The sequence below is a fragment of the Crocuta crocuta genome, unplaced genomic scaffold (assembly GCF_008692635.1).
Source record: "Crocuta crocuta isolate KB4526 unplaced genomic scaffold, BGI_CrCroc_1.0 scaffold177, whole genome shotgun sequence".
In the NCBI taxonomy this organism is placed as follows: domain Eukaryota; kingdom Metazoa; phylum Chordata; class Mammalia; order Carnivora; family Hyaenidae; genus Crocuta; species Crocuta crocuta.
In genome coordinates, this window is record NW_027531880.1 from 5,250,716 (window position 1) to 5,268,660 (window position 17,945).

Consider the following 17,945-nt stretch of genomic DNA (forward strand, 5'->3'; position numbering starts at 1 on the left):
CGCTGGCCTCCATGCAACAATTCTTCCATGACAAGCGTGCTCCAAAGTTAGGATCATTGCAATTTTTATTCCTTTTGCTTGGAACAAGTATCCAGGTGGCCTAGTCCTCATTTCCTTCAGATATCTGCACAAATGAAGTATGGCATTCCCAGATCATAATAAATAAATAAGAAACCTCCACCACCACCCCCGATACTCCATGATGCCACGTAGCCTACTTTACACTCCCCATATCAATTATTGTTGTAACATATATTGTATAATACTTTATTGAATTATATTTGTTTATGCATGATCTGACTCCTATCATTAAAATGTAAGCCCCACAAGAGTGAAGTTTCTGTTCTGTTTTATTACAACATTCCCTGTACCAGGAACTGTGCCTGGCATACGATAACCACTCACTAAATAGTTGATGAATGAATGAATGAATGAAAAAACTATCATTCTATAATTCTGTATTATATATCTAGAATACATAAACCCCAATGTTTTCCTGGAAAGGCCCCACCAGCTTTAAAGAGCCATCAGATGCTCAAATGGCCAGGAGACATCAATCTCTTTTTGGGGCCCCAACATGAAGAGGATGTGTTAAAGCCACATCCAGAGAAAACACCAGTATGTAAGGCAAAAATGATGAAATAGAGGGATCTATTTTCAAAGCCGTAATCTCCACCTGTGATACAATTAGTCTGAGGGAGGGAAATAGGGTTTTTCTGAGCAGTCCCATGCACTCTCAGGCCTAAACTACTGTTTGCAAAGGAAAGGAATTAGTTTCCTTTCAAATCTCTGTAGGCAAGGTTAATTTTAGTCGTTCTCATAGCATATTTTTAGGAAACCCAAGAAGTGTACACAGATGAAAACAGAAAGAAATGAGATGACATTTTTCCATGGGGTTGATAACTTCCCTGTGAAATTTAATGCGGGTGGGAAATGGAAAGAATATGTTGAATCTACAAATGATGAAAGTCTCCTAAATAAATATGTTTTTAGAAAATTGAAAACAATAAATCAAGTATAGGACCCATCAAGAACTTAGGAGGAGATTTCAATTTTTCAAGACATTGACATTGGGAACTCTCAAAAATCCAGATGATTTTGGCCACCAGCACTTATCAATACATTTCAGATTTGGGGCTGGTCACTTAACTGCACTACATGGGAAATATTTTTGAGGCTCAGATAGAGAGGAGGCATTTATGTAGATCACAGATAAAATGCATCACTGACCCAGAACTTATTTTAATGAAAACAGAATCACTCTCCAGTGACCATTTAATCATGATAGGCAGAAATTGAAAAAGATAGCCACAAGATTTCCATTCTCATTCCTAGAACTGTTCATATTATAAGCTACCAATACCTGTCAATGCCTAATATACAGCAAGGCAAAAGAGCCTTTGCAGATATAATAAAAGTTACTAATCAGTTGACCTTAACATAGGGAGTTACTCTACATTGTCTACGTGAGCTGAATCTAGTAACATAAGTCTTCAAAGCAAAGGTTTTCTCTGGCTCGTGGCAGAAGGAGAAATCAGAGAGACGTAAGTACTAGAAGGATTGGAAGCGTCATTGTTGGACTGGAGGATACCATGTGAGGAGGATTGCAGGAGGCCTCTCTAAGATGAGAGCAGATCCTCTCTGACAGCCAGCAAGGAAACAGAGACCTCAGCTCCAAAACCACAAAGACTTGGATTCTCCTAAAAAACCTGAATGAGTTTGGAAGCAAATGATTCCCCAGATTCTCCTGATAACAGCTCAGTTCAGCACATAGCTTGACCTCAGCATTTTGAGACTGTAAGCAGAGAACCATGCTGAGTTTGTCTGGCCTTCTGGTCGACAGAAATGTAAGATAATAAATGTGTGCTGTTTTATTTTTTTTATTTTTTTAAATGTTTTTATTTATTTCTAAGAGAGAGAGAGAGAGAGCGTGAGCAGGGGAGGGTCAGAGAGAGAGGGAGTCACAGACTGAAACAGGCTCCAGGCTCTGAGCTGGCAGTGAGCACAGAGCCCGACGCGGGGCTCGAACCCACGAACCGCGAGATCATGACCTAAGCGAAAGTCGGACGCTTAACCGACTAAGCCACCCAGGCGCCCCAAATGTGTGTTGTTTTAAACTGCAGTTTTAATTTGCTCAAACAGCAGGTTTTTTGGTTTTGTTTTGTTGTTGTTATATTTGTGATCTGTTACGTGACAATGGAAGACTAATACAAATTTAGAGAACGAAGTGAAACACAAAGAGATTTTCCAGAATTAGGTATTTTCTAAACCCCAATCTATTAAAATGCTTTAAGAATGACCTTTTTTTCTCTAATTCTACCAAAACATATCTTCATGTTTTGTTTAACATTTGCTAGAATTGCTATTGTACAATCAGATCTTTGTCTTAATCCTGATTACATGGAAAATGTGCAGACAGAAAGAAGGGATCTGAGCATAGATAATCTCTCTGGGGAGGATTTTGGGATTGAGTGGGTATACGGCAAAAGTCTGAATTCTGAGAAACACTCCAATTCCATTCCACACTCTTCCCCATTTTTCTTGTTTTCTCATAAACCAGGAAGCCATTACCCTCAAGTTATTGCCTAGAAACCTTCCTGCTCCCCCTCTCTACTCCTTAGGGTGAGGAGTGCCCACCCAGGCTGGCATCCCCTTGGACTTTCCAGACCCACTCAATCCAGAGAAAACACTGGGTTCATGTTGTCACTCTCTTCTTGCACCCATGGCCTTCTTGCACTTCAGATCCTTTCTGTCTGCAGCACTCGGGCACCTCCTGGGTATCCAGATGGAACACTAGGTGAGCTCTCTGTCACATTTTTCACCTCATCCATTCACTACCTCTACTCTTCACTATTAAAGGAATAAACAAAAGTAATTTCTCTCGGTTAATGTGACTAGGAAAGCAATCTGATCAAAACATGTCAAGGTATAATCAATGTATTAAAAGGAAGAAATGTATCTAAAGGTGAAATTTTCTATCTGGAAAAATTACAGTCCCCGTGACAAAAGAAGGGACCCACAAATATGAAAGAATGACTTGGGGTAGCTCTTCCAAGAACCTTAGAAGAAAGATGTTAAGCTACTTTCTGTGCTCCCATCTGCCTTAGTAACAGGAGGAGAGAATGGATGTAAATGACAGAGATCGTGGTTACATACTTGGCTTTTGGTTTTTTTTCTGCCATCAAGATGGGAATTCTAAGTGAATACAAATGAATCTAATATGGTAGCCTAAGGACAATTTCTCTGAACTTAAATATTCAACCTTCAGTATCGTTTGTCACGCAGATAGTACCCCGCCTCTTTTATCCAAAAGAGGATCCAAATGATCACTTTGTTAGCAAGGTTCCTTAGTGTGTTTCTTACGATAGGAAGTTTCTGTCTCCCCTCATAAATTTGGAATAGGCTACAGAGGCCTCGTGCAGGAAAGCAGTTGAACTGTACTTACCCAGAGAGAAAGATCCGGATGACTGCATAAAATATGTCTGGATCAACATAATCTGGAGAAGCAATCAGAATGTGAACTTTACTACAGGCAAAAAAAAAAAAAAGCAATTGGTTACATGTGCATGGGTCATGCTGCTCTCCTGGGGCCGCCCCCTCTATCTGATCCACACGGAAACCTGGAACGAAGGCAGCAGCAAGACGGGGGTGGAATGTTCTCTTCTGTAGCCCCCTCACTGGCACTGGCTGAACTCTTAAACTATTCCATATGCTGCCCTTTTCTATTTGTGGCATTTCCCTTTTCTGGACTTAATAACTACAAAAGGAGAGATCAAGGCCATCTTTGAAAAATTAATATTTTAAACAGACATGATATTTGAGAGAATGTAGGAAGTAGAAAGGAGAAAAGCAGAGAAAAAGAATTATCTCTCTCAAGGCTTTCACAAGAGAGGAAAACTCAAGTCATCAATGCCCAAGCGAAGTTCTGCATAGGCAACAAAGGACGGAGACGTGGAGAGGCTCTTGCCTGGGGACTGTCACAACAGCTCAGATAGAGGCTCACTTGCTCCATGGTTAGCTGCATTCATTAATCTGTGTAGCTATTTTTGGCTCTAAGCCAATGCTTGGGGATAACTGATTCCACTCGTTTATTAACTCATATATAAAGAAGGGTGTCTTCACATTTGTACTACATTTCTTTTCATTAACTTTTGAAGATTGCTCCCTCTTCTTCATATAATGGGGCCCCTCGGTGAGGCAGGGTGTTTCTTTTACCTGATCCTGTCTATGTTTCTTTGTTTCTCTTCGAGAAAAAACAAAACAACAAAAAACTCACATACTTTTGATGAGACCCAAATAATGCCATCTCTGTGCCATCATTTCTCTTTTCTACCATCATAGGTAGTCTCTGTTCTTCGATCTCTGTGTTCTCTAAAGTCCCATGGGCCTAGGTAATTCATATCTTCCTTTAGTCCCAGGATTTCCTAATGCTCCTGAGTGGTGTCACAATCTCCTTACTCCTCTGTGACAACGTCCCATGTGCTGGCCTTTTATTTGGGCCCTGTTTCTATGTCTTTCCCACCTGGTGCTCTATTCCCACAAAAATGTTAAGTGTTATGTACAAATTTTCCCTGAAGCAGTAATGAGTAGCAATAATTTAATATTTTATCTTCAAAAGTAAAATGACTATTCAATAGACATACAATCATTTTTTGTAAAACATTGTCAATAGATGTAAAAATATCCATTTATGATTATAACAAATAAAAGGAATCCACAGAAAGCCTACTGTACATTTTATATTTGATACTGAAAGATTAAAAATAAGTATTTTAAAATGTGGACCAAAACAAAGACCAACACTTCCATTCAATATGGTGTGAGAAATCCTAGCCAGAAAACTAAGAAAAAAATATATTTAAAGAAATAAAAGTTATAAGTATTATACATGAAGGAATAAAATAATTCTCAAATAATATGATTTTCACATAAAGACCCAGATAATCTGCAGATAATTATTAGAATTAATAAGAGTGCTTATCAAGGTAGTAGTTTCAAGGTTAACAGTCGAATGTCAATTTTGTTCTATAAACCAGTAACAAATAGTTAGGAGTTAGTTAAATCCAAAGATACCATATTCACTACAAACAAAAATATAAAGTAACTATGAAAAAACAGAAGATCTCTGGGTCTCTTATTTTAAATGAAATTAAAGAAAATTTAAGAAATTCAAGAAAAAATTTGTCTCTGCTGCTGACAGACAAGAAAGCCCAGTATCAGTATCAAAGAGAAGAAGTGTAACTAAAAAAGAGCTATCCAACTGGATAAATTTTAGTTCATATCCAACAATATGAAGGCATGATTCTCAGTAGCTTGTCCAACCACCTTACTTAGTGTTTCTGTGGTATTCTCTGACTGTCCATCTGCCTTGATCATAAGGCGGAAAGACTGGCTATAATATCAAAATGTAAATTTTCTCCAAAATGTAAAATTCCAAAATGTAAATGTAAAATTTCTCCAAATTAATATGTAGATTTAATGCAACGTGAGCAATTTTTTTAATGTTTATGTATTTTTGAGAGAAAGAGAGAGAAAGAATGAGTGGGAGAGGGGCAGAGAGAGTGAGGGGAACAGAGGATCTGAAGCTGACCGCAGTGAGCCTCCGTGGGGCTTGAACTCATGAACCATGAGATCATGACCTGAGCTGAAATGGAATTCTCGATCTACTGAGCCACCCAGACACCCCAGCAAAAATTTTAACAGAGATTTTTTTCAGTGCAATTTGAAAAGTTTACATGAAAGGCAAAGGGTTAGAAATAGTACAGGCACCTCTGGGAAAGCAGGGCAAGATGAGGGGTTTTCTTCACCTGAAAATGAGAAATACTACGATGCTATAGTTCTTAAGACAAACGATATTCCTGTTAGGAAAGATAAACAATGAAAAAGAATAGGAAACCTGGAAACAGGGTCAGTCATTTAATAAAATCTGTTATAAGACAGTGCTAATATGGCAGATTAGTGATTATTCAAAGAAGGGAAACTGAACTTCTTTCCTGTGTCATATTATATATATATATAATAATTATATGTGAATTAAGGGCTAAAATGTGAAAGACAAAGCAACAATTTCAGGAGAAAATGCAGGAAAATGTACTTATGACCTATGATGATGGAATAATATCCTAAGACCTCATAAAACACAGACTTTTGCAAAAGAAATGACAGATACTTTGACTATACAGAAATTAAGAACTTCTGCTTTCAAAAGGCATCAGACAAACCACAATAGTGGCAACACATATAACTAACGAAGATCAGGCTTCTAGGGTTTACAAAAAAATTAACAAAAACCAGTAAGTTAAAGATAAAAGACCATTAGAAATATAAGGAAAAACATGCATTCACAAAAGAGGGACATGAACGGTGAGCACTCACAAGCACACATGCGAGCGTGCACACACACACACACACACACACAGAAGACAGTTCAATCAGGGAACACAGGAATGACATCATCATCATGGTAAAATAAAAATCTCCCACTGAATTCCCCACAAAGAATACTGACTTACACAATCACACACAGACAAGACGGCTCTGTGAAAGTCCAGGAGTTCAGTGGGGAATTTCCAGCACACCACTGAGCAAAAAAAATCTGAAACTGGAAGCACTGAGGAGGGTAAGAACTTTTCACTTTGCTCATATCACCCTTCTATAAGGCAGCACAGCTCAGCGTTGAGAGAAATCTTCTAGGGCTGTGAATTTTCCAATAAGGGAAAATGAGAGCATATGATTGAGTGCTTGACCTCCCCAGTATGCATGGAATGCTGCCAAGGAGGCCCACTTCTTTCTCACCCCATCTGGAACATTGAGGTGTGCTGCACAACCAGGGAGCAGGGGAGCCTGGGGGTACTCCCAGGAGAATGCCACAAAGGGCTCTGGGGACCGGGGCGGGGGGGGCAATTAATGGGATACAGATTACACTGATCACCTCACAGATTCCATTAAGAACCCCTCCCATGAGATGCTGAGAATGCTTCACACACAGATCACCCCAAGTAGCCATAGGTGCCCCTAGGGCTCAGGGTGTCTCACAGCTACACCTTCACCCACTGGCCAGCTGCTTGCATGCACTCCTGAAGCCAGAACGAGTGAGCTTCTGCTGTTGATTAGTGAGCTCCTGCAGCAAGGTGGCTGCTTCTGTGGGACTGGGAGGAAGCACACAACCTGAGCCTTCAACACTGCCCCCAGGGAAAGCCAATGGAAGGTGGTCAGCCCTGGCCTGGCTTTGCAGGCCTAGAAAAGGCATATGCAATTAAAACTTTGGCCACAAGAGGGAGCAAGAAGTGTGGAGCAGGCGTGTGCATAGGAGGTCTGAGACCGCCTCGGAATCCCTGCCGGGGCTGATGGAAAGTATTTCTCTCCTGAAACCAGTCAGTAAATACTGGTGAATACTTCTCCACATACTTCCTGCAGCAATGCAAAGCTTCAAGGAGCATTTAACATCAAGGAAACATGACATCACCAAAGGAAAAAACAATCTCCCGGTAACTGACCCTAAAGAAACACAGACCTGTGATTTGCCTGATAAAAACAATTCAAAATATCTGTTTTAATTTATTAATTTATTATTTATTTATCTAGAGAGCATGAGCAGCGAAGAGGGGTAGAAGGAAAGACAATATTCAAGTAGGCTCCACGCTCAGCACTGAGTCCCACATAGGGCTCAATTCCATGACCCTGGAATCATGACCCGAAATCAAGAGTTAGACACCCAGGGGCGCCTGGGTGGCTTAGTCGGTTGGGCTCGACTTTCACTTAGGTCATGATCTCGCGGTTCATGGGTTTGAGCCCCACATCGGGCTCTGTGCTGACTGCCAGCTCAGAGCCTGGAGCCTGTTTCAGTCTGTGACTCCCTCTCTCTCTGACCCTTCCCTGCTCACGCTGTCTCCCTCTCATTCTCCTAGAAATAAATAAAATATTAAAAAAAAAAAAAAAGAGTTAGACACCCAACCAACTGGGCCACCTATGTTCCCCCAATAAATCTACTTTAAGGGAGCTAATCAAACTACAAGAAAACATAAAAAGACAATTCAATGCAATTAAGAGAACCACACGTGAACAAAATGAGAACTTTAACAGAGAAATAAAAATCACAAAAAAGAACAAATTACTAGGAAATCTAATTTGGCACTGACTCTGAAGGGTGTTCAGAAAATACCAAATGGAGGACTTCCTCCTCTATTAACATGGGATCTGGTATGGTAAGAGAACCACGTAGGTGCTCTCGCTTCTAGGTCTAATGTGTACACATTTTGGCTAAGAAGGGCAGTTCCGACAAGCCAATGACACAGAGGATCTAAGAACACACCTGAGGTACACTTCCTCCTTTTCCTTCCATGTGGTTTCTAAGCAGAGCAGGAAAATGGCACCAAGGACTGCAGCTTCTGCCCAGATGGCCAAGTGCAGGTCCATTTAATGCCTGGCTAGACATCGTCCAGTGTTTCTGAGGTTGTTGTTCAGCAAAACACAAAAACATTTTGGTCAAGCATCTTTCTCTTTTAAATCAAAGTGAATCTCTAGAGAAATAGAACATCTGCTATTGACTCATTTACACTCATCATCATTTTGTGTCATAAGCATTATTTTCTGTAGTTTGGAAACCCAAAGGAAGCTTGCTTTTAAAGTTTGCAGGGGTAGGGATTTAGATTTTATACTGAGAAGAGGTGTGGGAGCCCGACAGTGACCACAAGAAAGCGTGGTTAGGGACGCAGGGATGTGCCTGCACACGGGGCTCCCTGCCTGGGCAAAGCATGCCTGCAAACGGGGTGCTCTGCCAGGAGGCCTGCACCCAATATCCAAGTTTAATGGTCCGCTCGCGAACGAGGGAACATGCCCTCCTTAGAAGTAAGGAGAAGGCTGGAGTTGTGGGCAGGCTCTTAGTAAACATGTTGTGGTCGCTTCCTCCCTTTGCTCCCCCCTGTCCTTGGAATGTGTTTGGCTACTTGCCCTTAATTGGTAAAGGAATGCATCTTGTAGGTTTCAGTTTGTATCCAGTTACCGGGGTATAAAATAAACCGCAAGAGGGGCTTGCGTAGAATTGTTCCTCCGGCCGGCGTTGTGTCTGTGTCTGTCTTTTGTGTGTGTCTTCTCCTTTGTGTCATTTCGTCCGCAACAAGAGGCCTTTACACAAAGGAAAACTCAGCAAGTCCTTGCTTTGGTTCAGCGCTGTAAAACCGCAGACCCTGAGTTACTGTAATGTTTCACATTACTTTAGTAATATTCATATGGTCCCTCTCAAGAAAGTAACACAGCAGGTGCTCTATTACTGACACCTACGACAAAGCATTGTCGATGCAAAATTGAACCATACCTCTAATGGTCACGACCACCAGACAGTAACTTTTTTGTGTAATTCCAACTTTCAAAGCCACATATTTCCACTGGATGTCTTGTCATCACCTTAGGCATGACATATCTCAAAGCAAGCTCATCATCCTTCCTCTGTGTCCCCATTTACTTTGAAAATCAATCAACCCACCAAGCAGAACTCGATTTAACCTTTCAAGTGACAAATCTTTGTTAGGGGCATCATGATTTATTTTTAACCAGCTTTGAAATCATATGTACATCTAAGACACCTCATTCAGTCTCTGATCATACCTACAACTCTGCCATTTCTGAGTTCTTTTGCTTGATGTCTCTTGTTCATCTCTTCTGTTGCTGTGACTGCTCTAGTGCCTTCCTCTTTCCACAGATCTGGTAGCATTGTTGGTAGGGTGTAAGCAGCTATATGTGTCTGGATGAAACCAGAACTTACTTAAATCTGAAGCATAAGTAGGTGTGAACCAGGCAGAGGGTCAATGGGAAAGAATGTCTGAAACAGAAGAAATAGTGCATCAACAAGCCTTGAAGTAGAAAAAAGTTGTAGAGAGCAAAATGGATTCTCTCGTGTCAAGCAGGAGACTGTGTCAAACAATGACACAAGTAGTTAAAGGTACCGCAGCCATGAGATATTGCCCAGACCAGCATCAGCCTGACACCCCAGAACTGATAACAAGCAGGACCAGAGGAGGTCTGCAGGGGCCCGAGAACTATTAAGTCCATTTAAAAGGAGGAGGATTTGGGGGCACCTGGGTGGATAACTGAGTTAAGCACCCAACTTTTGATTTCGGCTGAGATCATGATCTCACAGCAGGTGAGATCAAGATCCACATCTGGGCTGTCAGCATGGGGCCGGATTGGGATTCTCGCTCTCCTTCTCTCTCTGCCCTTCCTCCATTTGTGCTCTCTCTCACTCCCTCTCCAAATAAGTAAACTTGGGGCACCTGGGTGGCTCAGTTGGTTAAGCGTCCGACTTCAGCTCAGGTCATGATCTCGCGGTTCGTGGGTTCCAGCTCCACATTGGGCTCTGTGCTGACAGCGAGCTCAGAGCCTGGAGCCTGTTTTGGATTCTGTATCTCCCTCTTTCTCTGACCCTCCCCTGCTCACGCTATTTCTCTGTTTCTCTGTCTCTCTCAGAAATAAATAAAAAATTTTTTAAATCTAAGTAAGTAAACTTAAAAATAAAAAAAAAAATAAGGGGGGGCGGATTTTGCAGCAAACCGTCAAACTCTTCAGACATGACCTCTACGCCTGACCACTTAAAAAAGGCAGTTGTCACTGAAGGCTCCAATTGATCTCTGAAAAGAACTGAGATCCTTCCCTACTTGAACATAGTAAACACTAAGAGTCAAGAACTGACCTGGATCGGACTGAGGCCTTATCTCAATTGTGTGCCCACAAACCACTTAGCATGTGGTTTGTTAACTTCCTACACCCTTCTGTTATCTTGTTATCTTCTGTTATCTTGTTTGTTGGGTGGTTTGTCTTATTTCCTGCTCAGTGCACCATTTAAGAAGCCAAGGTTAATCATATGGTGAAATGTCATTGAATTTGGAATCCTGAACATACTTCTTTATAACTGTAGTTAACTTTGCTTTACGATTGAATAAAGCTGACACTGTGGAAAGATACAACTCTTGTATATGCCTTCATAGCATGCTCATGACCGAAGTTCTTTTCAGGAACTAAAAGCAGGTGTCAGAAAGAACCAGTGAAGGGAAGCATGGTGTCAAATAAAGAGAAATTGAAATTAAAATATTCTGGGGTCAGATCATACTAGGTCTTGCAGAAAGATTGGGATTTTGGTCTTCTCTTTAGAATAATGGGTAAATGAGTGTGTGAAGTAGGAAGGTAATGTGATGGGAATATGTAGTTTAAAATTTTCTAGTAGTCATATTTCAAAAGATAAAAAAAGATGGCAAAATTAATGTTGATACTATATTTTATTATATTATAATAGCCAAAATATTATAATATTAAAAGATAACCAATATAAAAATTGCTAATAATTTTTCCTGCAATAAGTCTTTGAAATTTTGTCTATATGCTTACAGACTTAAAATTTACTTAGAATGCATTTCAACTTGGATGCTTAATTTTCCACAATTAACTGAAATATGACCTATTCAGTACTAAAGCTGTGTTTAACAAACAACTATTTTACATTGAATCGGTTTTTACGTTTCAGTATCAATTCACGACTATTAAGTATAGTTAAAAATTTAGTTCCCCAGCTACACTGGCCACTTTTCAAGTGTTCAATAGCCACATGAGGTTGGATGCTACCTTACTGTACTGTGCCAGAAGAGAAACTGAAAAGTTTTGAGAGCAAAAGTGCTGCAGCGAGCACCTTTGAAAGTTGATTCAGGCTTCTGTGTACAGGATGACGTAGACAAGGTAAAAGACAGGTGAGAGAGTGTTGTAGGGTCCCCTCCCTAAGGATTATGGTGAGAAAAGAAGTCAGGATGAGGGAAGGCAACCTGGCTTGTGTGTAAATGACATCCTTCACAACCTTGTAACATGAGACCGCCCAATCAGACTGTATGTCTATACATTACCCATATATAGGAGACAAAGAAGTAGAAAATGCATAAAAGACTATGCCACCTGGCATTCAGGGCTCCGTTTTTCGGGTATGAACCCAACTGAGTCAGTGCTGGCACAAATAAAGTTGCTTCCTGGAAAGAAAGCCTCAGTGTCAGGACTGTCTGTGCAAGAAATCTGCTACAAGACAGGATTTGGAAGGCCACTGCAGAGTCCTGGCAAATGATGATGAGAGCCAACATCAGAGCAAGTGATGGTAAAAACAGAGAGAAGGGAAGAGATGCAATCGGTATTCCAGAAAGAGACTTTCATTTGGGGTAGTGTTATTTCATTCAGATCTGTCCTTCCACTAAAAACAATCCAAAAAGAGGGATAAAGGATGCAAATATCCTAAAGGCAACAAAGAGCTGAAAAGACAGCAAGGAGCTGCCAAGCAAAAATTTAAGGGAAAACAGGAACCCAGAAAGGGAGGCAGAAAACTAGGGTGAAAAAAACCACTTTTCCCTAAAGTCATGTCCCAATCCAGGTACCCCCTGGGCTTGGTTTCAGTGGCTTTTCTGGATGGTGGGAGCTGTAAGTAAGACCCTGACCCCAGCCAGGGGGAGGAATTTTATAGGACACCCTGATCATATTAAGCTGGGAGTCCCACCTGCCTATATGTCAACATCAGTGTGCATCAGAGCTCCCAATCCATCCTTGTTTGCTCCAAGAGACAAAATCAAGGTCACCTTGGCACTGAGCAAAACAGGATTAAAAAAATTTGTCCCTGCAAAGTTGTGATCTTTTTTTTTTTTGCACATTTTTAGCCCAACTTTAATCGTCTGATTGGTACATGGGCCCTCACTTGCTGAACTTGCTTCAAGATGGTACAGAATTTTAATATCTTCAAGAACCAGAAAGAACCAAGTACAAATATTTCTTTACCCTAGTTCCCAAAGACTGTCTACAAACAATATTCCCAGGACAATGAGCATTACATAGAAGAAAAAAAAAGTGCAAAACAAATCAAGCCTAAACACACACACAAAAAAAACATGACAACCAGCAATGAGAACTAATAAAAAAAAGAAAGAACAAGAAGGAAACAATCAAGTTTCCAATATTAGAAATCACACACAAATTATGACACAGCCTCAAGTAGTATGTTGAAGAAAACTAAAAGCGAGCTTGAAAATGTCTACAGGGAACAGAAAGGTATAAAAAATAAACAGGTTAGAAAATAATAAAATATAACTTCTGGAAATGAGACAATAAAATAACATTTTCAATATACGTATTCAGCAACAGATTGGAAGCAGTTGACAATTAGTTAATTATTGTTATTAGAAGAACTAATGCAGCCCAGAGAAAAGAGATGGGGAAAAACAGCAAGAGAATGGAGGATAGTGGAGCAAGGTCTAACATCCCCAATTAAAGTTGAAAAAGGAAAACAGAAAGAGAGTGAGGCACAATTTGTGAGGATTTGATGGCTAAGGACTTTCCAGAATGATAAGTCACATCAATTAAAGAAGTATAATGAAACCCACCCATAATAAACAGAACAGGACAGACTGATAAAGAGAAACTCACAAGCAGAGGGGAAAGAGATAACGTTGCCCTGACATCTAACTTCTTAGTAGTGACAATGGAAACCAAAAGGTATTGTACTGATTTAAGCAACATCTAAAATAATATATTTGCTAGCAAAAATATTCTTTAGGAATTGGAATGAATCAGGGCAATTTTCAGATGAGAGAGTTGGCCAGCAACAGGTCATCACTAGAGGAAATCCTAGTAGCAAAGGAAACGTGTGTAAAGGAGTGAAGGGCAAAAAAGAAGGTTATAATATGTAAGCAAATCTGAGTGAATTTAACCATATGCAACAATAATAATCACGGTAGATTTCTGGGTATTTTTGATGTGTGATAGGCGATGTATGTTCTTCCTTGTAAGCCTGAAAACATCTTTTGTGAAGACTCATGGGCTCTTCAATATTTTGGTAACTGATTTTGTGTGGGCATGCTTCTGGATTTGATGCACTGACATGATACAATTAGATTCAAGGTAAAATATGGCGGCTCACATGACTAGGCTATACTCAAGATTACAGATGGGTAAGTAATCCACGCATGAAGACAACTTTAGAAATATTAACATAGTCGTTATTATCCTATGGCATTTAGCAAAGAGGAATTCCAGTGTTAATTATTTTCCATTTTGTTTTATTTTATTATAATTATTATTTTCAAAAGTTAAGGATAACTTTTATCGCTACCAGAGCCTTGGCATTCAGTACACAGTTCTGACTGCAATACCTTTTTCAGGCTGCAGAGGGAGCTCAAGATCCAGAAATCATTAACAGAAATACCAGTAGGCTGGGAAGGTAAGGGGAATGACTTTCGTCAAGAAAATACTAACACCTTAACGTAAATCTAGGGTACTGAATTCAAGTATTACAGTTTAGAGACCCAAATCATAGAGCTGCCCCAATATCTAGACAGTCTCTCTTACTCATTATAAATGAGTAAAAACTGATTAGTCACCCAAAAAAAACAAAAACAAAAACAAAACCTTTACCAAATATTCTTTTATACAATGTCAAAAATGCTTTCAACAAATCTATGAATGTCTTAATTGCATGCCACTTTTAAGCTTCAATTTAAGATAAATAAAAATTGAAACAATAATTTTGTTTCCAATTAGTTTTAGACAAAGCAAGTCTACAAATTAATGAAAAACAATTCCTTCAACAAAACTGAGCCAGTCTGGAGAGGGTAGCAGCCGTTCACACTATCATTACCAACTCACCGAGTAAGAAACCTGACTTAAACACATGCCAAACTCTTAGAAGGAAACATTTTGACTCCTTGCTACCATTAAAAGAAAAATTCTTACAGCCCACCAATCCATTAAGGAGAAGCTGGAAATTGTGTTGATTCAGAAGGAAATACAAGGCAAAACTTTCAGTGGCATTTTGGAGAGAAATTTATCCCTCAACTTTTCTAAGGAGGAATTAATTCTTAGAAACAAGAGCTATTCAGAATGCCAAAAGACATGCGTGTGTAATCTGGATGCTTGGGAATCCTAACATATTTTAGCCTTCCAACAGAGCACAATGCTCAGGCCTGGTTAAGCTCTCTGCAAATCACCCAGAAAAGGGGAACTAGACACGGATCTTTCAGGTGCACGGCCCTGACGCACGCAGCAAGATGTATGGTGGATGGTGGGTATAGTCTAGAAGTCTAGTGCTGGGAAGGAGTAGTGCTATGAAGACAGTAGACTGGTTTATTCTGTCCACGCTGAGGACTATATCAAGGTTGTGAGGTGGGAGTCCCGTATGGGCTGGGCAAAGCCCCAGGGATACCATGGGCGTCCTCAGAAATACAAATTGCAGCCTTAAAATAAAGAGTACCTTCTGGGAAGCCTGAGTGCCTCAGTCAGTTACGCATCTGGCTTCGGCTTAGGTCATGATCTCACGGTTGGTGGGCTCAAGCCTTGTATTGGTCTCTGTGCTGACAGCTCAGAGCCTGGAGACTGTTTCGAATTGTGTCTCCCTCTCTCTCTGCGCCTCCCCCTACTCGTGCTCTGTCTCTGTCTCTCAAAAATAAACAAAAGGTTAAACATTTTTTTACAGAGAAAAAGGGTACCTTCTCGTCTGCCTTGGGCATGTTTTCAGGCTGTCCTGCCTAGAAATGAAGTAATTATGGAGGAAGGGAGTAGAGAACCCAACTCTTGCCAAAGCTGAGCTCAGAAAGAAAAACAATTTTGTTGAACTCCATTTGGGGAGAGAAAGCAGAGGGGGGAAGTGCTGCTGAGCTCTCAAGATCATGCAGGAAAAAAAAGTCATCAACTACAAACCAGACACAGTGACACAACTTATGTGATTCCTTAAACCCTGCAGTTTGCAGGGGTACCTGAGTGGTGCAATCGGTTAAGCATCCGACTCAGTCTCAGGTGCTGATCTCACAGTTCATGGGTTCAAGCTCCAGATCAGGCTCTGTGCTGACAGCTCGGAGCCTGCTTGGGATTCTGTCTCTCCTTCCCGCTACCCCTCCCCAACCTGTATGTGCTCGCTCACTCTCTCTCAAATAAATAAAACTCAAAAAAAAAAAAAAAAGCTTAAAAAAACCTTTGCAGTTTCCAGTATTTGTCATTTTTATCATTTCATTTTTCTGTTTACTGTGGCTGCATAACACATCACTCCAAGGTCAGGGGCATGAAACAACCAGTATATTATGCTCATGGATTCTGTGGGCTGGAAATTGGACAGGACACAGGGGAAGGCTTGTCTGCACATCACAGTATTTGGGTCCTCAGGTGGGTGACTTGAAGACTGACAATGGTTTGAAGGTGGGAATCTAAAATCGTTCTCATGAGCTTCCAGACTACTCACTTCTGTTCTTTCATATGGTTGGGGTTTGGGGGTGATGGGGGTCCAGAGCTGACTGCCAAGAAGGAATTCTTGAGATGTCTTCGGTGCAAAAAGGTGATTTTATTAAAGCACAGGGACAGGATCCTTGGGCAGGAGATGTTGCACTGGGGTGGTGCAGAGTGACTGGTTACGTACTACAGGGTTGGGGGGAGGTAAAGGCGAAAGGGAGGCCTCCAGAAGGACTTTGATATGCTAAAGAGGACTCCCAAGTTACCTGAGGCCTTGTTAGTGTGAAGCTCAGGTTGTTCTCCCTCCAGTAAGACATTAATGTTATGACAGAAGGGGGTTCCTGGAGAAATGTTCTCCTATATTTGCCTCAAGTATGTGTCAATGGGCTGCAGGTTATAAGGAAACTTAATTTTACCTGCCATTCCCTTCTTGCCTTTGTTCCCACATCACTAAGGAGGGGAGGGTGATATTAGGGCTCCAGGAAACGGAGTCCACAGGTTTCTGGAAATCAGCCCATTGATAAGATTGCCTTTTTCCTGTAATTCACTAAGACATTTGTAAACTGATGGAGATTCTTGTCCTGCATGGCTGTGATCTCTATCAGTTAACTGTTTTCCCCTTTCCTTTGTTCTTGAGCAGGCAGGAGTGCCTGAGAAATATCACACATACCCCACCTGGGGTAGGGGGTGGGGGGTTGTTTGTAGGGTGTCAGCTTGCCTTATGCTCCCTCATCAATATAATCTGAATGCACCCCGCAGTGTACTTTCCCTGGTCTTCATATCCTGTGTAATAAACTCAGGGTACCTTGTTAAGGTTAAAATCCATGTCACTCAGTTTAGAGATTGTTTGACAGAAGACTTACAGATGTGATCATGAGGGCTTTACAATTAAAATTCAGGGAAATAGGGGTGCCTGGGTGGCTCAGTCGGTTAAGCGTCCGACTTCGGCTCAGGTCATGATCTCACGATTCCTGGGTTTGAGCCCCGCATCAGGGTCTATGCTGACAGCTCAGAGCCTGGAGCCTGTTTCAGATTCTGTGTCTCCCTCTCTCTCAGACCCTCCCTTGCTCACGCTGTCTCTGTCTCTCTCTCAGAAATAAATAAAACATTAAAAAATTTTTTTAAATAAACTAAAATAAAATTCAGGGAAATGGAGGAAGTGTGGATCTGAAATATAAAACACGATATTGAATGAAAGTAATACATAGCCCTGTGACTTCTGACAGACTTACACCAGTGCAGAGAGTCTAAGATGCAAATAAATTTATTCCCTTAATAAAAGGTAATAAAGCTGGTGTCCTCCTTCTTACCCTCCCTCCATCCTGTTCTGTTTCCTGTAAACCTCTCCTTTCCTGGACTCCTCTACCTGGCAGTGAAGCAGGATCCAGGGAAACTGATCCTCATCCCTTGTTAAACAAATCACACCCTTCTCCCACACCTTCTTCAAACACACAACATTTACATTTTCTACATTCTTCAGATAAAGGAAGTTGAAGAGCTGTGGTCTTCAGGATAAGATTAACTGGCCACACCTATTACAATTCCTCTTTAAACTAGCCACAGAGGAGGAGTACTGGACGGCCCCTCAGATAAGGGGTCAGTCATCTCAGCTTCCATTTGAGAACAAACAATGAGAGAGGCTTTAGAGAGTGTAAGGACAAACTCCCTCATATCCAGTTCTGTCCTGCAGTAACCTAACATTGCTGGATAGAGCTTAT

General features: G+C 40.9%; 1 protein-coding gene across 1 annotated transcript in view; it reads right to left on the reverse strand.

Moving 5' to 3' along the window:
- The window catches only part of IDO2 (indoleamine 2,3-dioxygenase 2), a 66,199-nt gene that overhangs the window by 5,630 nt on the left and 42,624 nt on the right, over positions 1-17,945 (reverse strand). The window contains exon 8 of the mRNA XM_077773094.1: positions 3,446-3,497. Coding sequence (XP_077629220.1) covers positions 3,446-3,497 — 52 coding nt within the window. The remainder of the gene's footprint in view (positions 1-3,445; positions 3,498-17,945) is intronic.